Source organism: Erpetoichthys calabaricus, chromosome 12 (genome assembly GCF_900747795.2).
Source record: "Erpetoichthys calabaricus chromosome 12, fErpCal1.3, whole genome shotgun sequence".
In the NCBI taxonomy this organism is placed as follows: domain Eukaryota; kingdom Metazoa; phylum Chordata; class Cladistia; order Polypteriformes; family Polypteridae; genus Erpetoichthys; species Erpetoichthys calabaricus.
Window position 1 is genome coordinate 1,398,284 of NC_041405.2, and position 20,360 is coordinate 1,418,643.

The 20,360-nt window shown below is 49.4% G+C and overlaps 2 protein-coding genes across 2 annotated transcripts in view; one reads left to right on the plus strand and one right to left on the minus strand.

Moving 5' to 3' along the window:
* Window positions 1-3,301, plus strand: part of nlk1 (nemo-like kinase, type 1) — an 18,891-nt gene extending 15,590 nt beyond the window's left edge. The window contains 1 exon segment of the mRNA XM_028814800.2: window positions 2,703-3,301. Within this exon segment, the coding sequence (XP_028670633.2) occupies window positions 2,703-2,751 (49 nt within the window). The 3' untranslated portion in view covers window positions 2,752-3,301.
* A 7,682-nt stretch (window positions 3,302-10,983) lies between these two features.
* LOC114661648 (serine/threonine-protein kinase TAO2-like) overlaps window positions 10,984-20,360 on the minus strand; it is a 37,342-nt gene continuing 27,965 nt past the window's right edge. The window contains 5 exon segments of the mRNA XM_051935341.1: window positions 10,984-11,590; window positions 11,592-11,636; window positions 11,638-11,673; window positions 11,750-11,932; window positions 18,241-18,453. Coding sequence (XP_051791301.1) covers window positions 11,183-11,590; window positions 11,592-11,636; window positions 11,638-11,673; window positions 11,750-11,932; window positions 18,241-18,453 — 885 coding nt within the window. The 3' untranslated portion in view covers window positions 10,984-11,182.

Genomic DNA, 20,360 nt, shown 5'->3' on the forward strand with positions numbered 1-20,360 from the left:
AAGCGACGGTGAGCCGTGCAGGACAAGCGCGTGCCGTGGTGTTGATTTTTGTTTTTTGGTTAATTAACTAGAATCGGAGTGACAGTCCCAGGCTTTGTAAAAGGAGTCGAGTTCTTCAAGGTGCTCCCCAAACTCGCCTTTCAGGCAGCCTCGTCGGTAATTCTGAATTGTGGCGTCTTCCATGTCTGTCAGTTCGGCTCCACCGTGCGCTCTGTGAACCCTCCAGTACATGGCATGTGCGACACTAAGCCTCCTTTACAGAAAATCATGGGCAGCAAAAAGGAAAGCAGGCGACTTTAATTTATCCCTCTTCCCATCCTCCACGTCCTCAGTTAGCCGTTTTATTCCATTCAGTTCTCCAAAGTTGACAGCAATCTGATGTTTGCATTAGAAACACTTGTAGGTGTGCCGCTGGATTGTGGTGAGTGAGGTGTGTGTGAGACTCTGATTCAAGAACGTTGTAGTCGCCATCGTTGAGCTCCACCAACCAGTACAGGCCAACACCTCTCACCAGGTCTAAATAAAGTAGAAAGCCTACCAGCGCAGCTGGGCTCCATTTCTGAGACTCATTTAATTGTGTGTGTGTGTGTGTGTGTGTGCCCCCTAAACCTCTGAGCCAGTGTGGGGGTCCATGTGTGCTCATGAGCCTCCCTCCATATTCAGACTGTTCAGTTCCCCCATTTTGTCTTTGATTGTGAACGTGTTGCAGCTCCTCCTCCCAGTTAGACAGTCGGTGGTATAAAGTGAGATCTTCTTCACATACGTCATGTATGGGGCCAGAGCTCAAGTTGTGGTCCAAGAATTTTGCAGTTGCAACTGCACTTGAAGTGAGCTATGAGAGGCCATGGTGCTGGGAGTGGGAGATTAGCAAGGACTTCCTTAAAAACGGTAAAAGCCTCCGTCCGCTATTCTGATTTAGTGACTAGAACGACGCGGTGCCCGCTGTCTTCTCATGTTCAGTAACGTTTTGCTCATCGTGATGTTTGCCAGATCCCTACAGACTTGCCGCAGCCAGCACGCACTTCATCTTGTAGACCCCTCTGGCTGTCCTGTCATCTTTGGTTGAACACCAGGTTTGCTGGCTCAACTGATGTATCTCTGGGGTGAGACCTCTTCTTCTTCTCCTCCTCTGATCATCCCACACTATCTCTTACCCCCTCCACCATTTTGGCCAATCGCCTCCTGTCTTTTGCACCACATGCCCTAAAATCGCTCATTCTGTCTGAGCGGTCTCCTCCACGCCAAGTCTTTGCCTTGTCACATCTCTTTCCACCTCCCATCCTTGTTTCTCCTTCATCGGCCACCTTTCTCTTAATCTTCCTCCTCCTCACACACTTTTTTCAGTTTGTTTCCTTTCAGTGCCACTCCTTTAGAAGTCACAATGGCAGAACTTCTTCTTCACTGCCCTTCTCATCCTGACAATCACTGCTGTGCCTGCACCTCCATCTGCGCTCAACATGTTGCCCGAGTAGCAGAACTTCCTCCAACACAACTTCCTGGTCGATGTCTCCCACTGAATGTGCCCGTATTGTCACACACGCACTGTGCCACCTGCAGACTTGCCCATCATGTAACCCTGTCAAGGCGGTGGAGTCGACACTGAGGGGTCGAAGTCTGGGCTACGCGACTGGACGTTTAGCCTGTCATATGTAGTGTGGACCACTAGATGGCACTAAAGCCCCACGAGCTCAAGTGGCAGTGCCAGCCGCTGCCTCAGTGTGGCCGCAAACCCCAGATGTCCCCCCCCTCTGCAGAAGTGCCAGGTGGGGTGTGTGAATTTGGGCTCCAGCTAATGCTGCTGTGCTGTTTTTATTGCAATTTAAAAGGCCCTTGATGGCCAGGAGGGTCACCGGACACCCCCCACAGGTCAGCCACACACACCTGAGAGGACGGAGGAGTTCTGGGCTTCTCAGAATGAAAGCAACAGGTAGGGGGGGAATGTTTACATGCACTTGTGCCCACCACAGACGCGTGGTCACCATTACGTCACAACTCGGTCAAACCCAATTCTCCAACGCGTATGCTGGAGTAGCTGATACGTCCACCAGGAACTTGTGTTTACCGTCCTGGTCAGTGGCACAGAGGGCACAAACCACACGCCACGCCTCGTAGGCTCCGCCCCTTCTGGTGGCCCATGGTCATGTGATCAAGGTGTCGCCACGCAGACATTACACTGTCGCCTGCTTCAGTGCGGGTGTGTGTGTGTCGTATAATCAGAAAATATTAAAGATGTTCCATCTTCATCACTCATCGTCCTGCGGTAGGTGGAGTTCAGTTGTAGCCCACTCGTCAGATTGCTGCTCCGGTCGCCTGGTTTTTATTTATTGACCCGCTACGTTTACGAATGTTTGATCTCTTGCCTGACGTAGTGCCTCCAGGTTTCCTCCTACGCCTTCCCTCGTATCCCCTTAGGAGTCTCGGCCTCCTTCATCTACCGCTAATGGTAGATGAGCCCCCGTTACCTGCTGTGAAAGACCTCCTTTGTATTCTGTCCTTGACGGTGACTCGGGTTGTGACCCCTAAGTCACTCTGTAAGTTCATTTGATTTGTTGTCACAATCAAGAACTGTACATTGGTCAGTCTTTACCCAGTAGCAGAGATGGAGGGCTGCAATCGGATTGCTTGGAGGGACCCCCCCACACGCACACATACAGAGTGTATTTATTGATTTGTTTTATTAATTTATTTTTTCCTTCACTCAGGTCGACGGCGTGGCATTCATCAAAAGTCTCCAAGAAGGAAGAGAGATGATAGCGAAGGGCGCAGGGCGATGGCCGGGGGACGTCATCGGGGAGTCCAGCTCTGGACGTCTGACCTGCACAAGTTGGCTGGCTGGGTGGCTGGGTGGGTAGTTTTAAGGGGGTTGGCGCTCGAAGATTGGAAACTGCTGCTGCCGTACAAGTGAAGTGTAGCTGAAACCCCCCCGTTGTTCTTGCCCCGCCCCGCCATCCTCGATCACCGCCTGGCACCTCTTGGTGCAGCCTGTCTCTCTCCCTGGCACATGTGAGTAAGGCATCCGCTTTTTTTATTTTCCTCCTCCTCCTCCTCCTTGCACACAGAAGGCCCTCTTCCCTGTAGTTGACTCGTGTTAGTCACGGTGGTGGGGGGTTTCTGTCCCCAGGTTTTTCTTTCTTTTTGTGGAGTGCAGGGAGGGAGCCTTTTGCTGAAGGTGTTTTTTGTTTTGTTTTTTTGTACCTTTTTGTCGATACTTGAATTTTCTAGACACTGGATAAGGTGATCAAGTGTGGATGTGCACGAGTGCGTTTGCTCCTCGCTTTTAGAGACTACAAAAAGCACCAAGGTGCTTGCTGCTCTCACCCACAGTCGGCCGCCGATGTCTTCACGCAGCCTTCACTTTTTTGGTTTTTAATTATTCTTATCCTTTGGTTTTCAAAAAATACGAAGAATAAGAGGCTGACAAACCCCTCCGGATTGAAACCCTCCAGCCAAGGGACTGAATCGCTGACATTTTAGGTGACCCTGGGGTGCTGCTGGGACCTTTTTTTGTGAAGCTCATGCGTCTGCTGCCCGCCGATGGGACGAGGTGCGGTGAGCCGTTTTTGTTTCGGTTTCTTTTTTTTTTTGTTGTCCTCCTTGTTGGGCCTTTTAGTGCCTCCTTCAGGATCATGCCAGCACCTGGAATACTTATTTATGTGTAAATACTGTTGGTTTGTTTTTCTGTTTTTTAATTTTGTGTACCTGGTTTTTATTATGTTTTACATAGTCTACCTCGGATTCCCACACAAACCATTTTTTTTTCCTTTTCTGCCACCCTGCCTACACCCCTTTAAACCTCTCCGATATCTGAACTGGTCCTTCTATACTGTGAAGGAAAAAAAAAAAAAAGCGTGTGCCCTGGTAACATTTGCCCCTTTTGTTTGTGCTTCTTTTTGTAATCCTTGGAATAGGAACAATAAATTATGATGAGACTTGAAGCCTCTGTCGCCCTCTGCTGCTCGTGTGCGGGTATTGCGTGTCGCTCGGCTTGTCTTGTTACGGGATGCCCAACGGCCGCGGATTTCTGTGACTTGATGAACCTGACGGGACGAAAAGAAGAAGAAAGTCGAATGTGAAGGCCGGGACTGGGAAGTGAAGGGGGAGAGGGATATGGAGGGAGATCGCCGACAAGAACAACTTGAACTTCTTTACAATAAAGTGACGCATCACACGTGTGCAACTGGCAGGGGGCGGGCTTAGGGTGGCTGGCCCGCCCATTGCAACGTCATCCGCGTTTGCATAATGAGAATGAGCGGATCAAGTCGATCTGCCGAAGCGATCGCGTCACGAAGTGCTGCACGAGCTCCGTCGTAACTCCACGTTAGACATTTTAGGAGTTTGTTTCGGCCGTCGCCCGAGTGCCAGCGTCACACTTACGTCATATCCGTTCACTTCACGGAGGCGCACGCAGTGTGTGTGTAAGACGCGATGTCCCCTTCTTCTGTGTTCATGCGGCGGTGTTTCGTACAGGGAGGGTGAGAATTAATTTACCACTCGACCCCCAGGCCGTTGCCTGCCGTGCTTGACGCTTTTTAATAATCATCGATACTTAATTGACCTTTCACATTCCCTTTGGGGGGGGTAATTTAACCCTGACTTGTGTAGAACTGGACTGGCTGGCAGTTTTTCCTTGTTGTGAATGGCACAGTCTGAGCCGTGACATGGAGGAGCCCACGGTGGTCAAGTGTAATCAAGCTGCGGCAATTAAAAATTAACAAAAATGAAAACGATGAACAATCAGACAGTAAGGCCAGCATTAGCACTTGATTCGGGGCTTAGTCAAGTGTGCCATCAGTCCTACTGGTACGTTTGGTGGCAAAGAGCTTCCCCCAAAGCGCTTTTTAATTTTCACGTGACGGATGAGGGTGGTGGTCCACCATGGGCTGTCGTGCAGTCATCCATGCATGTGCCAATATACCCCAATGGGGTTTGCGGTGGGGGGGTCACCTGACGATTACGGGTAACCCCGACCCCCCCAACACCAACGATGGTGCGTGGACCGAACTCCGATCTTACTGGGTCACGTGCTTCAATGTTTTGTGACCCTACTTGCAGTGAGAGGGTCTCGTCCCATTAGTTATGGAATACCATCTGTGCCAAAATGGCATCCGGGCACTGAAAATGAGCGCAGTCACTCGACGTGAAGCGCGCACTCCTGATGACGTTTCCCAAGGCGCCTTTCCCGACTGGCTCTTTTCAAGCCAATGCCTCCTGTCAATCACGGCCAGTGGGCTGACCCTTTTTCCTCTATTGGCTCATCCTCTGGTGTCGATTGCTTTTGCCTGATTGCCGCCACAGATCTTCGAGCGCCCCTCGTCCTTTTCTGCCGTTCGACGTGACGAAACCCCGAGGCTTTGCAGACGAAGTGCACAGAAGGAATTTAAACGGGCTGGAACTGCGCCGGGCGATGGTCGCGTTTATTAAGCGAGAATAAAGTGAACGTTAAAAGCGTCCCCAGTCCCGCTTCGCTAATCGGATTCATTCACAGAAGCCCGATTTCTAAAGGGCCGTGTAGACCTGCGCAGTGCAGAAGCCCATCAGCTGCCGTGGTCTGCGCTCCCACAAAATTAAACGTTCAGGCCGTCGCAGCCTCGAGAACCGAAGGGCAACACGTGAAAAGTGACACCCGTGATTCGGGCCGAGTAACCCAACGCACGTCTTGACCCGGCGGTGTTGTTCTTGATACCAGCAGCGGTGGACGTGAAGTGAAGCCCACGTGTCGACAGGTTGCCCACCCGGCCGGTCCGCTTGACAGAAGCCTACAAGTAAAGCGACAGTCGCAGGCTTACTGACGGACAGATGGTGGCCGAGGCTGGCAAAGGAGAACTTGAGCAGATGTGCAAGTACAGGGGGATCATTAAGAAAGCAGCTGTGTGTGTGTGGACGGGTGGTCCGCAGTAAACGAGACGCCCACCCAGTCACTCAGAGTGAACTCAACACCAGGTGTGTGGCAGAACATGAAGACTCCTTCAAAACAGACGAACGGAACATAAAAACAAAAGATGTTGAAATTCAAAGTCCACCGTCCGTGTTATTACTGCACGCGTTACACAAAGCAGCGCTAACCTTTGTGATGCACCGTCTGTTGGAATGAAGAAATGCAATATGGTGTAATACTAGAGATGTTTGTGAGGCGCCACCTGTTGGAATGACAGACATAGAAACTGAAAGGGACATCCCAATGGACAGACGCTTGTCCTTTTAGCGGCTCTGCTCCCTAACTTGTCAACATGAACCTCGGTGTACTCAACATCAATGTAAGTAATAAAGTGCAGTGCATTTGTCATTCCAACAGATGGCCCGTCACAAGCCGATGAATGCCATACCCTGTGGCTTATAACAGAGAGCGTGTGCCAGTAAATGACGTGGGGGGGCCAGCTGGGTGCTGACGTCTGCTACCTGTCTGTGACTTGAAGCTCATCATTTGGGCCGTGGAGTTGGGAAGGCCGCGTCAAAGTGAAAGAGACAGGCAGCTGGCGCCCACAAAGTGACCGTTGGCTCGGAATTAAAGATGGGGACGTGGAGACGCAGGTTCATCCTGCTAAAGACCCCCCCCAGTCGGGCACTAAGACACGGGGGCACACAGGTGACAGATCCGTAGTTACTCAAAGTACAAACTCCTTTGTTTGCTCACTCGGGTCCCATTCTGGTCATCGCAGTTTGTCTAAAGATTGGGGGGCACACACTTTTGCCAGCATTCCAACACGTGGCGTGGGCCATTTGATGTTTAGAAGTGACAGCCACCGGTCCTGTATGTGTGTGGTGGTCCACCTGAAACACCACGATGGGGGCACCGACTTAAGGGATTTATTTGTTGTTATAAAAAAAAAAAACACAAAACGGACAGAAGATGCCAACAAAGACGAGGTGCTTGATGTCACCTGGCGGGCAGATTGCGGGTGCTCTGAAGTCACAACAACGTGGAAGGACAAGTGTGTGCGGACCACCAGGGAACAGCCAAGATGGCGGATAGAGGAGATCTGTCCTCACCTCTCTGAGCGGGCGATGCTGTAGCTGTGCTGAAGACCACTGGGACAATGGAGTGGGAGCCCAAGATGGAGGGGCAGCCAACACCGAGACCACCGTGGGTGGAACAACTGGAAGAAGATGGTGGGAGGATTGGGGGGATCAAGAACTTAAGACGAGGGGGAGAGCTGAGAGACGGTGGGCAGTAAAGGCAGCACAGCAGGAGGAGACCAAGCTGGAGGGGACGGGGAAGGAGACCACCAGGAAGGGGGGGGTGAGGAGAGACGAAGATCTGGGCAATGGAGCGAGGAAGACCAAAGCAGAGGCAGAAGGAGATGTGAAGGGAGAGGGGGCAGGACTGAGGACATCAAACCGGACCCTCAGTGGGACAAGAGGAGGAGGACAGCACGGCGCGGCGCGGCTCTGTCATGGACGTCGTTTACCGTCGTCTGCGTTTTCTTCGGGTTCCTCCAGTAAGCGTTGTTTGTGTCACCGGCCTCATCATTGTGGGGGTCTTGCTAGGGGACAGGCAGGAGCAGGACAGCCGCTCCCCCCACCTTCCACAGTCCTGTCACAAACCTGAAATCCAACCTGGGGGGGGGGGGGCCACCCTGCGCCTTCTCTGCTGCTGTCACACACAGTGGGCTTTGGGAAACGTGACGGTGACAGCAGCCACCCACCAGTCTGGCGAGCGCAAATCCCAGTCCATGCTGGCAGCACACGGTGGGCTTCTCCAGTGCCGGCCGGGCCTGTTAGGGGGTCACCTCAGAGATCTGCAGGGGTCCTGATGATGGACTGTCACATGAGGGCGGGCAGACCACCAGGTTTGTGAGGAACACTGGAGCAGCACCGGGGGGGGGGGGGGTGTGGTCTTCACTCCACAGGCTTGCAGTGGCAGGAAGTGTCGGGGGGGGGGGGGCTTGGGGGCGCACTGATAAAGGGGGACAAGACAGAGGAAAGCAGTCGGGGGGACTTAGAGAGTCGTCTGCAATGCAACATCAGCAAAACCAAAGGGACTGCCACACCAGAGAGGTCAACATTCAAGGGGGGGTCCTGGGGGTCCACACCCGTGACAGGTTCGACTGCTCTCAGACCCCACAGGAGCAGCGACATCTTGTACAATTCTGTGCGGTGGTCTGGTCACAGGCTCACTACGCACTCTGGACCCCCGAAGGCCATTATGGACAACGCTGCACATCCCCCGTCTGTGACACAACACCCCGAGGCTCAAGAAATGTCTGTCTTGGGGGGTCTTTATATCCACCTGAAGGGGACTGGGGGGCAGAGGCAGACGTTTTCAGCCATCTCGCTGTCTGTTTGTATTTCGGTAGTCACTGCACCCCCCCCCCCCCCCCCCCTCAGTAAACCTCGCGAGATGGACTCCCAGCTCCTCCTGATCAGAAGCTGAAGCTCAGGCCCACTCAGGACACTCAATCTCAGCTCCTCTGTGCGCAGTTCGAGTGATTCAAGTGCAGACGTCTCGGTGACACAGACCCCCCCCATTTCTTGCCGAGCTCTTTGATGTCCTTTTTTCCCCCCCAAACCATAACCTGGCCGTGCTGTTGGTCCTTCGCGAGGGGGTCTCTGACTCCGCACATGTTTGGCCCCCCAAAGACTCCGTGTGATCTGTCGCACATGCGTTTGGGGCTTTATCTTGACCAGAAGTGAGGATTCTTCCCGCGGTGGTCTTCCTTGGCCCACCAGTCCCAGCGTGTCATTTCCTCTCTGGGGTACCTGAACCAACTGTCTGGCTCACCCACCTGAGGGTCCGTCAGCCCGCTCATGGTTGACCAACAGCAACTCCACACTCCAAGGGGGTCTTACAAAGAAAGCCGTGAAACCCACCGGAGGAATCCCAAACACCTGCGACTCCAATCGTCATGTGACCAAATGTCTGCAGCTCCCCCTCAGTAGAAGTCTGACGTTCCGAATCGCTGAGATTTGTGATTTGAACTTCGTCCCCAACATCATGCGGGGGGCAGCAGCGTGCAGAATAAGAACGAGGTGTCTGGGACCCCACAAAGACGTGAGGAGGGGCTCGTGTTTCACAGACAAAAAGGGGGTGGGGACTGCGGCTGGACCCGCCTACCCGTCAGGCAGCACACCATTGGCCGCCACCGAAAGGGGGCGTGGCTCCATTGGACAAGCCAAGCGAATTACCAGTCATGTCAGCTGACGTCGACACCGCGTGACACCTCCAACAATGAGGAGCACTGGACACGTGACAAGGACGACCCCAAGCACACTTTAAGAGGACCTTCACCCGGGACCCTCCAAGCCCACCACCCAAACACCAACTTTCAAGAGCCCCCCCCCCCCCCCAAAAAAAAAAACACCCGGGACTTGTTTTAATTTTTATTTTTAAAAACAAGATAAATCCTGCTTTTGATCTCTTTGATATATATATGTATATATTATATATATTTTCTACCCTCCACACCCTCCAAAAGTTCCCATCTGCCATGAGGTGCCACAGTGCCCCATAGTGGCAGGCAGAGGAAACACAGCTGTGGGTCAGGGTTCAAGTGTTCCTTTTAGCTCGTAGACAGTTAAATAAGGAGCTCAACGCCGGACCACCGCACTGCTGGAGCGGCACAGGCAAAAAATAAAATAAAATAAAACAAAAAAGGGAACAAAAAAAAAAACAAAACGTTTTGTTTGTAACAAGAAACAGCAATGAGCCCCAACCCCCCCCCACAAAGAGAAGTGGAGCCTCCGAGAAGGAAGGGCCGGCCGCGGACCCGCCGTCAACTGTCCATTCCATTTCCCGCCACACAAGTCTCTCCCACCGTATAAAAAAGCAGGAAATCAAGAGGACGCGAGCGAAGAGAAGAGCAGAGAAGAGAAGAGCAGAGGCGGCTAATAAATAGTCCCGAGTGTAGAAAAAGCGAGAACAACGGAAAAGGAGAAGAAGAACTGGCGTCGTCCACAAGCCTCGGCTCCAACGTCCTCCTGTGGAAAAGTCTGCAACTTTAAATAAAATATAAAAATAAAAATATTTACACAAATGCTCCGAGTGACCGGGTCAGTCAGGCACCAAAGCCCCCGCCAGGCCAGAGGGAAAATACTGGTGCAGACCTCCTCCCCGGCAATGGGGGTCTGCAATCTTGAAAGTCTCAAGGCGAGCAGTGGCAGGAAGCGGAGGGCAACCTCCTCATATTGGCATCGAGAAACAGAAAAATGGCAACTGCACCAACCCCCCCCCAAAAAATACCAGAATAACTGAGGTAAAAGAAACAATGAGACGCAGCTGGGCACGGCGGGCACCAGCTGGGGAAGAGAGAGAGAGGGAGCCAATGTGGCACACACGACACCCCCCTCCCCCATATAAAAAACCAAAACCAAAAGTACCCCAAATGAAGTCCAGCTCGTGGTTGAGGAGTTAGTGTCGACACGACGGGGGGGGGCCATCCATCCGATACGGCTGGTTCGGCTTCTCCCAAAATCAGCTCAGTTCCAGGCGCTGTGAAGCCCGTGCGGGGGCATCGTCTGTAGTTTGCAGTGGTAGTGATGGTGCCAACCCTCCCACCCCCACCCACCCACCCCACCCCCCGACACAACACCTCCCCCTTATATACAGACTCTACAGACATAAATATACATAAGACCCCCACAGCGCCCTGGGTGGGGGGAGAGGGGACCCCACTTCCAGACTCCAAAGGGATGCTTGCTGCACAGCAGGGCGCAACGTTGGCAGCAAGAAGCCAAAAAGCAGCCAGTGACCGATTAACAAAATGAGCACCTTTACTGAAAGTAAGATTAGCGAGACCCCCCAACCGGGCAGGTCAGCTGACTAGACGACGCTAGCGAGGACCTCACTGCCCAGGACGAGCTACTAAGAGAGCCCACCACCATAGCTACTGAGTGAAGGAATCCGAGGCAAACATGGCAGCCCCATCAACGTCTCCGCTTCCTGCTGGTCAGCAAGCCCCTTTACAGGCTGAAGGGCGGGGCCCAACACAGCCAGCACCCCTGAACCCCCAAACCCCCCGCCGCCCCCCCCACCTCAGGTTCAGCCAGCACAAACAAAAAACTCTGCAGGTCTTACGAGTATGGACAGATGGGAGCCGTTGAGGATCTGCGAGGTGACCGATGTGCTGCGGCTGATACCTTGCTCCTCCGGGGTTACCCCGCTCCCCCAGATGCCGTCCTGCGCAGGGGCTGGGGGCTGTTGCGCAGAGCCAGCATACTGGTCCCACGTGTTCCGATGCCACCCAGGTTACTGCCCACCTGGAGCCGGAGACGGAAGTGCCAAGCTCTGCAAGCTGTGCTGAGGACCCCAGGGAGTCCCGCCGCTGGAACTCCCTTCTCTGCCGGGTCCCACCGAGGCCACCGCCTCCCACCGAAGATGAGCTGTGGGTGCTGAGGGGGCTGTGGGCTGCTGTGTGAGTGGACACTGTGATGGTGGCTCGCTGGTTCCCATGGCTGGGGCCTGCCTCCAGGAGTGGGGTGCACCACTGTTCTGTGGATGCACTGCGTGGCTCCAGTGTGAACCGCTGCGGGGCACGGGCCGTGAAGGCCAGCCCTGGGGAGGCGCCTGGTAGCCTTGGGTGAAGGCCTCCGCTGGGATGCCAGTGAGTGCCATGTTGCTGAAGCCCAGGCGCATGCTCTCCGAGTCAAAGGCTTCAAATTTCACGCGCCTGGCGTTCCAGCAGGATACGGATGCGCTCCCGAGCGCTCATTCTGCAGGGCCAGCATCTCCTCTTCAATCTGTGGCCAGAAGAGATCAGGGGGTCAGCGCAATCGACGAGCTGGGGCAAGGGCCTCCAGCGGACGGACTACTTACCCGCTGTTCGAGCAGAGCTCGCCGGATGGACACGCGCTGCTCCAGATCCTTCAGCTCCCTCTCGTGCTGTGACTCCGTGTGCATCTTGATCTTGCTCTGGTACGCGTTGAGCAGTTCGAGCTCTTGCTGCAGCTGCAGGCCTAAGATTTTGTACTCGGACATCTGAGTCTCATCAAGACGGAGCTGCAGGAGGACAGAGGAGGACAAACACGTAGGGGAAAGGTTTTGGAAGCAGAACCTTCAAGTCGTTATCTGCACGAGATAGCTAAACCAACAAGAGACAAATGGAGCGAATGGCCTCCATGGTCAAATCTCTTATGTTCTAAAGGTGCTACAAAGGGTCAATAATTCAGGTACATAAACGTTGCATCACAATTTGCAGATCAGGTATCTCAAGTACAAATTGGGCAGAGAAAGAGCTATGGGCCTACTTACAATCATGTGGAAAAGGAAGCACACCCCATGGAACGTGTTGACCGATCTGAACAGGCAAACATCTGAACGTCACACCAACAGATCGAGGCGACCTACTTGAACCAACGCCATGCTAGGCTCATTCTTAACAATCGAAACTAAGCTGCCTTACCTGGTGTCACCCTGGGAAATGTCTCAGTCAATGGGTCTCCGTTACAGGGCTGCTGGCGTAATATGGAGGTAAGTGCAGTGCACATTGAAATACATCAGCATAGGATTCAGAAACATCATGAAGAGAACAAATGACACAAAAGACAAGAATACAGTTGTGGAGAAAGGAAAACACTGCATTCCAGAATAAGAACCTTATCCCATCTGTGAAACCTGGTGGTGGTAGTATCATGGTTTGGGCCTGTTTTGCTGCATCTGGGCCAGGTCAGCTTGCCTTCATTGACAGAACAATGAATTCTGAATTCTATCAGAGAATTCTAAAGGAAAATGTCAGGACATTCTGTCCATGAACTGAATCTCAAGGGAAGGTGGGTCATGCAGCAAGACAACGACCCTAAGCACCCAAGTCGTTCTACCAAAGAATGGTTAAAGAAGAATAAAGTTCATGTTTTAGAATGGCCAAGTCAAAGTCCTGACCTTAATCCAATCGAAATGTTGTGGAAGGACCTGAAGCGAGCAGTTAATGTGAGGAAACCCACCAACATCCCAGAGTTGAAGCTGTTCTGGGCGAAAATTCAGGACTGATCAACAGTCACCGGAAACATTTAGTTGCAGTTATTGCTGCAAAGGGGGGTCACACCAGATACTGAAAGCAAAGGTTCACATTCTTTTGCCACTCACAAATATGTGATATTCGATTATTTTCCTTAATAAATAAATAACCAAGTATAATATTTTTGTCTCATTTGTTTAACTGGTTTCTCTTTATCTACTTTTAGGACTGATGATGTTTTAGGTCATATTTATGCAGAAATATAGAAAATTCTAAAGGGTTCACAAACTTTCAAGCACAACTGTAAACTACAGTAGAAGAATGGCTGAGGTGACACTAGGAGATGACTAAGAGATCAGCAGATGTCCTGCAAACAACAAGACTGGCCACTTGTCACACAGGGTAACAGCTGAAGCTACGAGACTGGAGCAGAACAAGAGTGCGGCTGAAGTGCCTCGTGCCAATCAGAGTGAGCGTACGCATTCATCTGCACCGTCATGTAAATTCACTTGTTCCTCTGCCCATAGGTTTTGACCACTCTGTCATTGACTACTGTGATGAATGCTCCTGAAATGGACAAGTCTCCTCCTGCCGGGTGGGCTCCTGTCTCAAGGAGGTCTCGTTGTTTAATTCATTTCCAAATTTCACTTCTGCCACACAGGTCGACTGGATGTACCTGACGTTCTGTGTAACTAAGCCCTTTTCTGTATACAAGATTTGTAATTTATTTTTGGTTTCCTAACCAGGGGCTGAGGAGTTTACTGTTAAACACCCGACATGCAGGCCTTGGTGGTGCTGCTGCTATTACCGAGATTACAGCAGAACTCCATATTAAAGCTGTCTTTGGTTACGATACAAGAGGCAATTTAAAGTTGACTCATTCAAAGCTAAAATCTCCTAAAGATCTCAAGTCTCCATTAGCATCAAATAATAAAACCATAAAAACGACTAATGACTAACTCATTTAAAAGCTCCATCACATCCTGATCAATCATGGCTTGGCTCCATGGTGTTTGTCTTAACTTCATAAAGCATGTAACGCTGACTGGTATTGCAAACTTAATTACGATATGCAGGTGGACAACGGTGATGGCTTTTCCAAAAATGCGAGGCTATTCCTCCAATTAAAATTTAAAACGTATTCATCTGCGATTTGCGACACTGAAGTGACTGACAGCAATGCATGATATCTGCACCTCTTTCTAACTGTGCTGGTCTTAGCATTTGAAGACTTGGGGGAGTTGGGTCTCCTTGGTGTCTGCCGGTTGTCAAGGGTCAAAAAAAAAAAAAAAAAGGGTCAAAACCGGGTCCCAGGACCACAGAGGTTGAGAAATACCGCTCTCCGATAATCGCTGTCAACGAGACAATGAAACGGTTATTCCAAACTGGCCGTCCGAAAACACGAGTTGTCACCCTTTGATGATGTGGCGCTTTTCTCGATGCTCGTTTAAACTTTGTGAGTGCTGATGATGTTGTCTGGGGCAGGGCACTGGCTGATGGGAATCGTGGTACCCACTCTGGCATTTGCACAAGGATGCAGACATGGCGGAGGTGTGGTACTTTATATTTAATACATTTCTTACTGGGGCAGCACTATGGCACACTTGTTGCAGTGCTGCTTCACAGTAAGGAGACTGGGGTTCTCTTCCCACCCCGTGTGTGTGGGTTTGCTCCCACTGTCCAAAAATACACAGGTTAGGAGAATTGGCGTTAGTGTGTGTTCACCCTACGATGGAGGGGTTGTCCATGCCTAGCGCCCTGTGCTTGCTGGGATAGGCTCCAGCCACCCCTACCACCCTCATCTGGATTAAGGGGGTTAGAAAATGCCATGAGCTTAGCTGCTGGATCACAAGCACTTGTAAACGCGTCTTCTTTAAGCGTCGCCTAACTTTGCTCCTCCTACTTTTCTTCTGTAGATGGCCTTCATTTGCATAAATCAGCAGGCCACATTCTCCATGTGACTGCTGTGGCGAAACGGCGGACGCAGTGCATTAGGACGTCTCACATTATTAACAACCAATATCAACAAATATAAAAAATAAATAATAGCTCACTAAATTTCACCAAAATCAGGCAAAGCATTTTTGAGATTTTGCAGAATTTTGATTTTCTGGGAGGTGGAGGTGCTGGGGGTGTTTACCCCTAAATACTGATATATCGAAATGTCCATTCTTAGTGGGTACCTACTGCCCCAGATGTACCATTCTGCCAAACTTCAACTAAACAGGAAGCAGTGTTTGTGTTGATGAGAGCGTCAGCACTGGCGTATCTTCTGAATACTCGACGGCTACGGCTGCCACGCTGATGTGGCCCACATTTCAGATTTTTCTTATCTATGTGGCAAATCGGATTTTGCTGTAAGATTATTTATTCACGCCAAAATTAAATGCAATCCAACGTGTTGACTGCATTGCAATGTAATACATACTGTATACACATGGCATGTTTTATTTGGGCCCGGTTTTACCAAATGATCCATCGATTCTCACTACAGATTGCAATTTTTGTGCCAGTTTAACACTGCAAGTTAATTCATGTCTGTAGGTCACCACGTGTCACACCTAAAGGAAAGCAAACTTATTTCAGCGACTGCTCAAGTGTATTGCAATTTGATCCAAGACCACATGTTAAATAAATGACCGCTCAGCGTCAGGAGGCGTCCATCATTGGGGTAACGGAAAGCGGATAAGACACGGATCTGCCATCTGAACGGGTGGAAGCTGGCGATGTAAATGATGACTTCATTCTCTTCCGTGTCGAAAAAATGAAAGAAATATATCTGGTTATCATAGATAGTATGAATAAAAAGCTATGAAGACAGCGAGCTCGATGACACTAACAAATGGTTCACTATATTCAGTGTTTAGTTAAAACTGCAAAAAATCCAAGCCTCAAAAATGTAACCTGCATAAAAGAAAACAACTTTTAGGTAACTGAACATCCCCATCATAACCTAAAACAGACTTGACACCACTTCAGTTAGCACTGCATACTCCACATTGACGTAACTTAGAGAACTGTGGGCACCGATTGGTTATTTGATGATAAGACGGGCGTGTGGGTCTCGGACTGAAATTCAATACGTCTGCTCTGCTTTACACGGGTTATGGATATGAATTAGAATGCTGTATGCTTTTGTACAGCACTTTAAACTAACATGAAAACCGCGGCCCGTAGTGAAAAGCAATCACGTTTTGGAGGATTAGGTTTAATAATTACGATACGATAAAACCATGTCAAAATCAAACACACCCCTTGCATATGCATTACATTTCAAAGTAGTCGACACCTTGGATTGCGTTTAATTTTGGTGTAAATCATTTTCCACACACGTCCACAAACTACTCAAGGAAATCATGCAGACTGAGAACAGTGGGCTCTGATTGTTCCATTTGGTCACAACTGTCATATCAGTCTGACAGACAGTCTTATTGGCTCTGTGGGCTTAGTGTTTTCTGGGGCAAGGGGGCATACAAGACTGCAGTAATCAAAGACAGCAGACACTGTGAAGCTGGCAGCCCACACACACACACACACACACACAATGTCCTTCTGTCCAGAAGGCTAGTGCCATTGGAGACAGGCTTCATGGGCTCAGAGGCTGTTGATTTTGTAACATAAATAAATAATACAGTAGGCCACCAGCAGCCTTTTCACACTTTGACAATAAAATTACCTTTCAAGTGAGTAGAATCTTACCAGAAATTGAGTAACGCAGGTTTGTGAATGATATGGACTTTAACACAGTAAATGAGGCCTACCCGAGAAACTACCAAGTGACTTTGTGTGGCACCTTTTTAACAATAAACACCAACTCGCAATACGTCACCATGCTTTACTGAGGCACGTTAAATGAGCCAGCAGTGGGCTTCGATTCTGTCATTTGGTGCTGTCCGTCCCCTTCTTTCTGCTTATTAATTGGCACCAAATCTGCCCAATGTGGTGTCCAGTTTCTAAACAGATATGGAAGGATTGGATAAGCACGCCTGCATGACTGCCTCTTGTAGTTGCCAACATGTCCCTCTATGGCAGTGGCTCTCAAACTGTGGGGCAGGCCCACCTAGGGGGGTGTGAAGTAACAAAAAGGGGGGGTGCGAAAATGTGAAAAAAAGAAAACAAGAATCAAAAATATGAAAAATACATCTACTGAAACCAAAACAAATTAACTTAAAACTACATTCTGATACTAGAAAAATAAATATAGAGATAGATAAATGTCGATAAAAGTTAAGTAGGTATAATAAAATATGCATCTATGATATATCATTAATTAAAAAAGAACAAATTGGTATTAGTGGGCTTTCAAAAAAACGTTAGGGGGGCGCAATTAAAACTTATGAAAACTTGGGTCGCAAATACTTAAAAGTTGAGAAACGCTGCTCTATGGCGAGACCGTGTTCAATGTAAAGGTGCCTTGCAAAAAGTCTACGGGTTACTTGGCAATCGCTGCCTGCAGCAGCCAAGCCTCTTGTGTCACGTTGTGTCCAAAGCCCCTGTGATGGCTCCCCACCCCCCCCCCCCCCCCCATTTGTTGAAAATGGTATTACTAGAATTCTGCAATAGGATCACCATAGAGGTCAGCTATACTGGCACTAAATTGGTAACCTGGAATATCTGTTTCTATGCTTCAAAGGCAGAGGCCTCTCTGGTGTCCCACCTTTTATCGGTCAAAAACCCAAATCCCAGCTCATCTGAGCCTTAATATGTCGATATTAATATATGTGCTGGTAGTGTGCACTGCTCATGATCTGAATCCAAGATGGGACAGCAGTCTACCCTACCTTTAAACTATGCCCTGTTACAGCATACGTGAGGGAGACTGACACACGAGGAAGCTCAAGCACTGCTTCACTGCACTCTCTCTCAGTTCAGTAAGCACTGTATGATATCTGAAAAGCGGCGTATAAAGTCAAATGCGATATGCCTGGGTGTTGGGGTGCACTTCACTTGCTGGTGTGATTTCTGCTGATTTGCTAGATTTTGAAATGTGACAGGCGCTCAAGATGGACTTCTCCGATTATGAACTTTACTAAAGTAGCTGCTGACTTTTTGTGTGTGTGTTTCTTATTGCAGCACAGTAAAAGTCCTGGGCTATGGCACTTATTGACATGCCAATAAAAAGCGGTTTAAAATGATTCTTCTAAGTCCTAAATGATAACACTGTGTTCAAGAGCCAACTTTCCAGCAAACACCACAAGTTTCGCCCCCCAGGAGTAAAGAAGTGTTGACTTATTTTAAAGTTTCCGTCCATATCCTAGTGCTATCTATGTACTAGACAACGACCCTCTCAACAGGCCTGTAAGAATCCCAATCTCATGCAAAGCCATTTTTAAATGGGGAGTGAAACACCTACCGCTTGTGTGGAGAGCATCTCATTGATGCTGTGGTCATACTGCTCTGCCAAGATAGCCAGCTTGCGCGTTTGCTCCTCCTTTAGCCGCTTGAGGATGTTCTTGTGATCACACTTGGGCGTCGTCTCCAGCAGATGGTTACGCAGTGCCTTGTACTGGCGAGTCTGGATCTTGCAGGTGTCCTGGAACTGCTTCTTAATCTGGAGCTCTTTGGACTGGAGAGAAAGTGGTTACTCGTGTCACCAAGAAGACTCAAGAGTACAAGGAGTTACAGGGTTTATACAAGCAGCAGCAGCAGCAGCATGGGCACATGGAGGGTAGGATTGGGGTATAGTACCGGGCGAGAGTGTAGGGGGTTCTGTCTGGATACATGGTTTACAAACATCTTGGCATATCTGGAGGAAACACACTTAGATGCAGGTAGTCTTCTAGTAGCAGATATAATATATACGTCTGAAAACAACCGTTAGAGAGAATTTTGCATAAAAGTGGGTGGGAACAATTAGACAGCTCACTGGCGGTCACATCTCTAAACCAATCCAACGCCTCATGAGGGTGGCACTCAAAGCAGGGGCAGCGATTCTGAACTGCAAAGAGCAATGGTGCTCTTATTAACCTGGCCCAACAGATTACGGAAGTCCCCTCTTATTAAACACTTGAATGTGGGTTGCATAGGAGGAGTGCAAACTGCACGTGTTAAAAATAAACATAACCTGGTGCAAGGAAAAAAACCTTTCCATTGGCATTCAAAGACGTCAATGGACTAGAGGTAAAAGTGAACTATACGTTGTCGCTGTTGTTCACAGTTATGATGATAATGTCATATGCCAGTTTGAAAGAACTGGCAGCTATGTGCATGAAAATATGAGCTGCAAAATAAGCATCAAGTAAATAGTGCGTCATAACCCATCAAAAGGAGGTGAAAGGGACTTCCATTAAACAAAGTGCGGCAGGAGATGCAGATCTCAGTATTCAAAACCTAAGAGTCACTAAATTTGCTTAACGACACTGACATGACTCCAGCAGAACAACAGCTGAGCCACCTCCTCACTGCACCTCTAAACAACTAACTAAACTAAGTTAATATTGCTGTCTGACTGTAAATGTAAAGATGCCATGCCAGAACACAGTGGCAGCGCTTCAACACCCAGTATACACACAGACCACATGCTCATCTAAACTCGATTTGCTGTTGTTATGCCACATTGTAATGCAACAGTCAAAACAACAGGAAGATACTGCGGCAGAGAGAAGCACTTCTCAAACGTGTGGGGTCAAGTACCTGCAACGGCCTACGTGTGTCCACCTCTTCTGTGGCTGAGCTCATCCCAATATACAAATTAATTCTTACGTTTCAGTTACCTCGTGCTACTGAGCTCTTGAATTGACAACAATCATTTTACCTTTCTATTTTCTCTGTGTGAAGCTGTTTGTTCAGGTTCCATTTCACTCTCCCCATCTTGTCCATAGTTATTTCACATTGAGCACTGAAACCCTGAACATTTTAAGTGTACGGACCGGAGGAAATTTGGGGTGCATTTTCTAGGAAGAAAATCTGTGGCATTACCTTTGCAGTGGCAGGATTCACTGTTCTTCACTATAAATGCTTTAACAAGTTGTCCCTAGATGTGTACTCTTGTTTGAGAGTCATGTCTGGCGCCGCGAGACTTAAGATGCAGGCAGTTCCAGAGAACCATATCATTACAGTAAGTGGCCTGACTGGCCAGACAAATGGAGCGAGTATGAACCATTTATAAGAAGCGTCCATGACAAGGCCAACTAGGGTGGGGGGATGCCAATGGTACTGGAATATTCTGTTCCTTGATGGCTTTCTTTTGGCAAAAGGCACTTTGATAATTCAAAAATACTCAAAACTCCACCCCACCCCATACCCCATATCTGAAATAAAGCAAACTGAGGGAGACACAGCAAGGCAGAGATTTAGAAGAACTCTGCAGAAGGGCCTTCAAAAGAGGAGCACAGCAAGCACCCTGGTACTGAATCACTGCCAGCTTACAGTGACCCAAGCATCTGCACTGTGTCAGATACACTGTATGACCTTGGGCTACAGCGAAAATTAATGTGGGATCAGGGTGTGTCTTAGCATGCCAAAAAATGACAT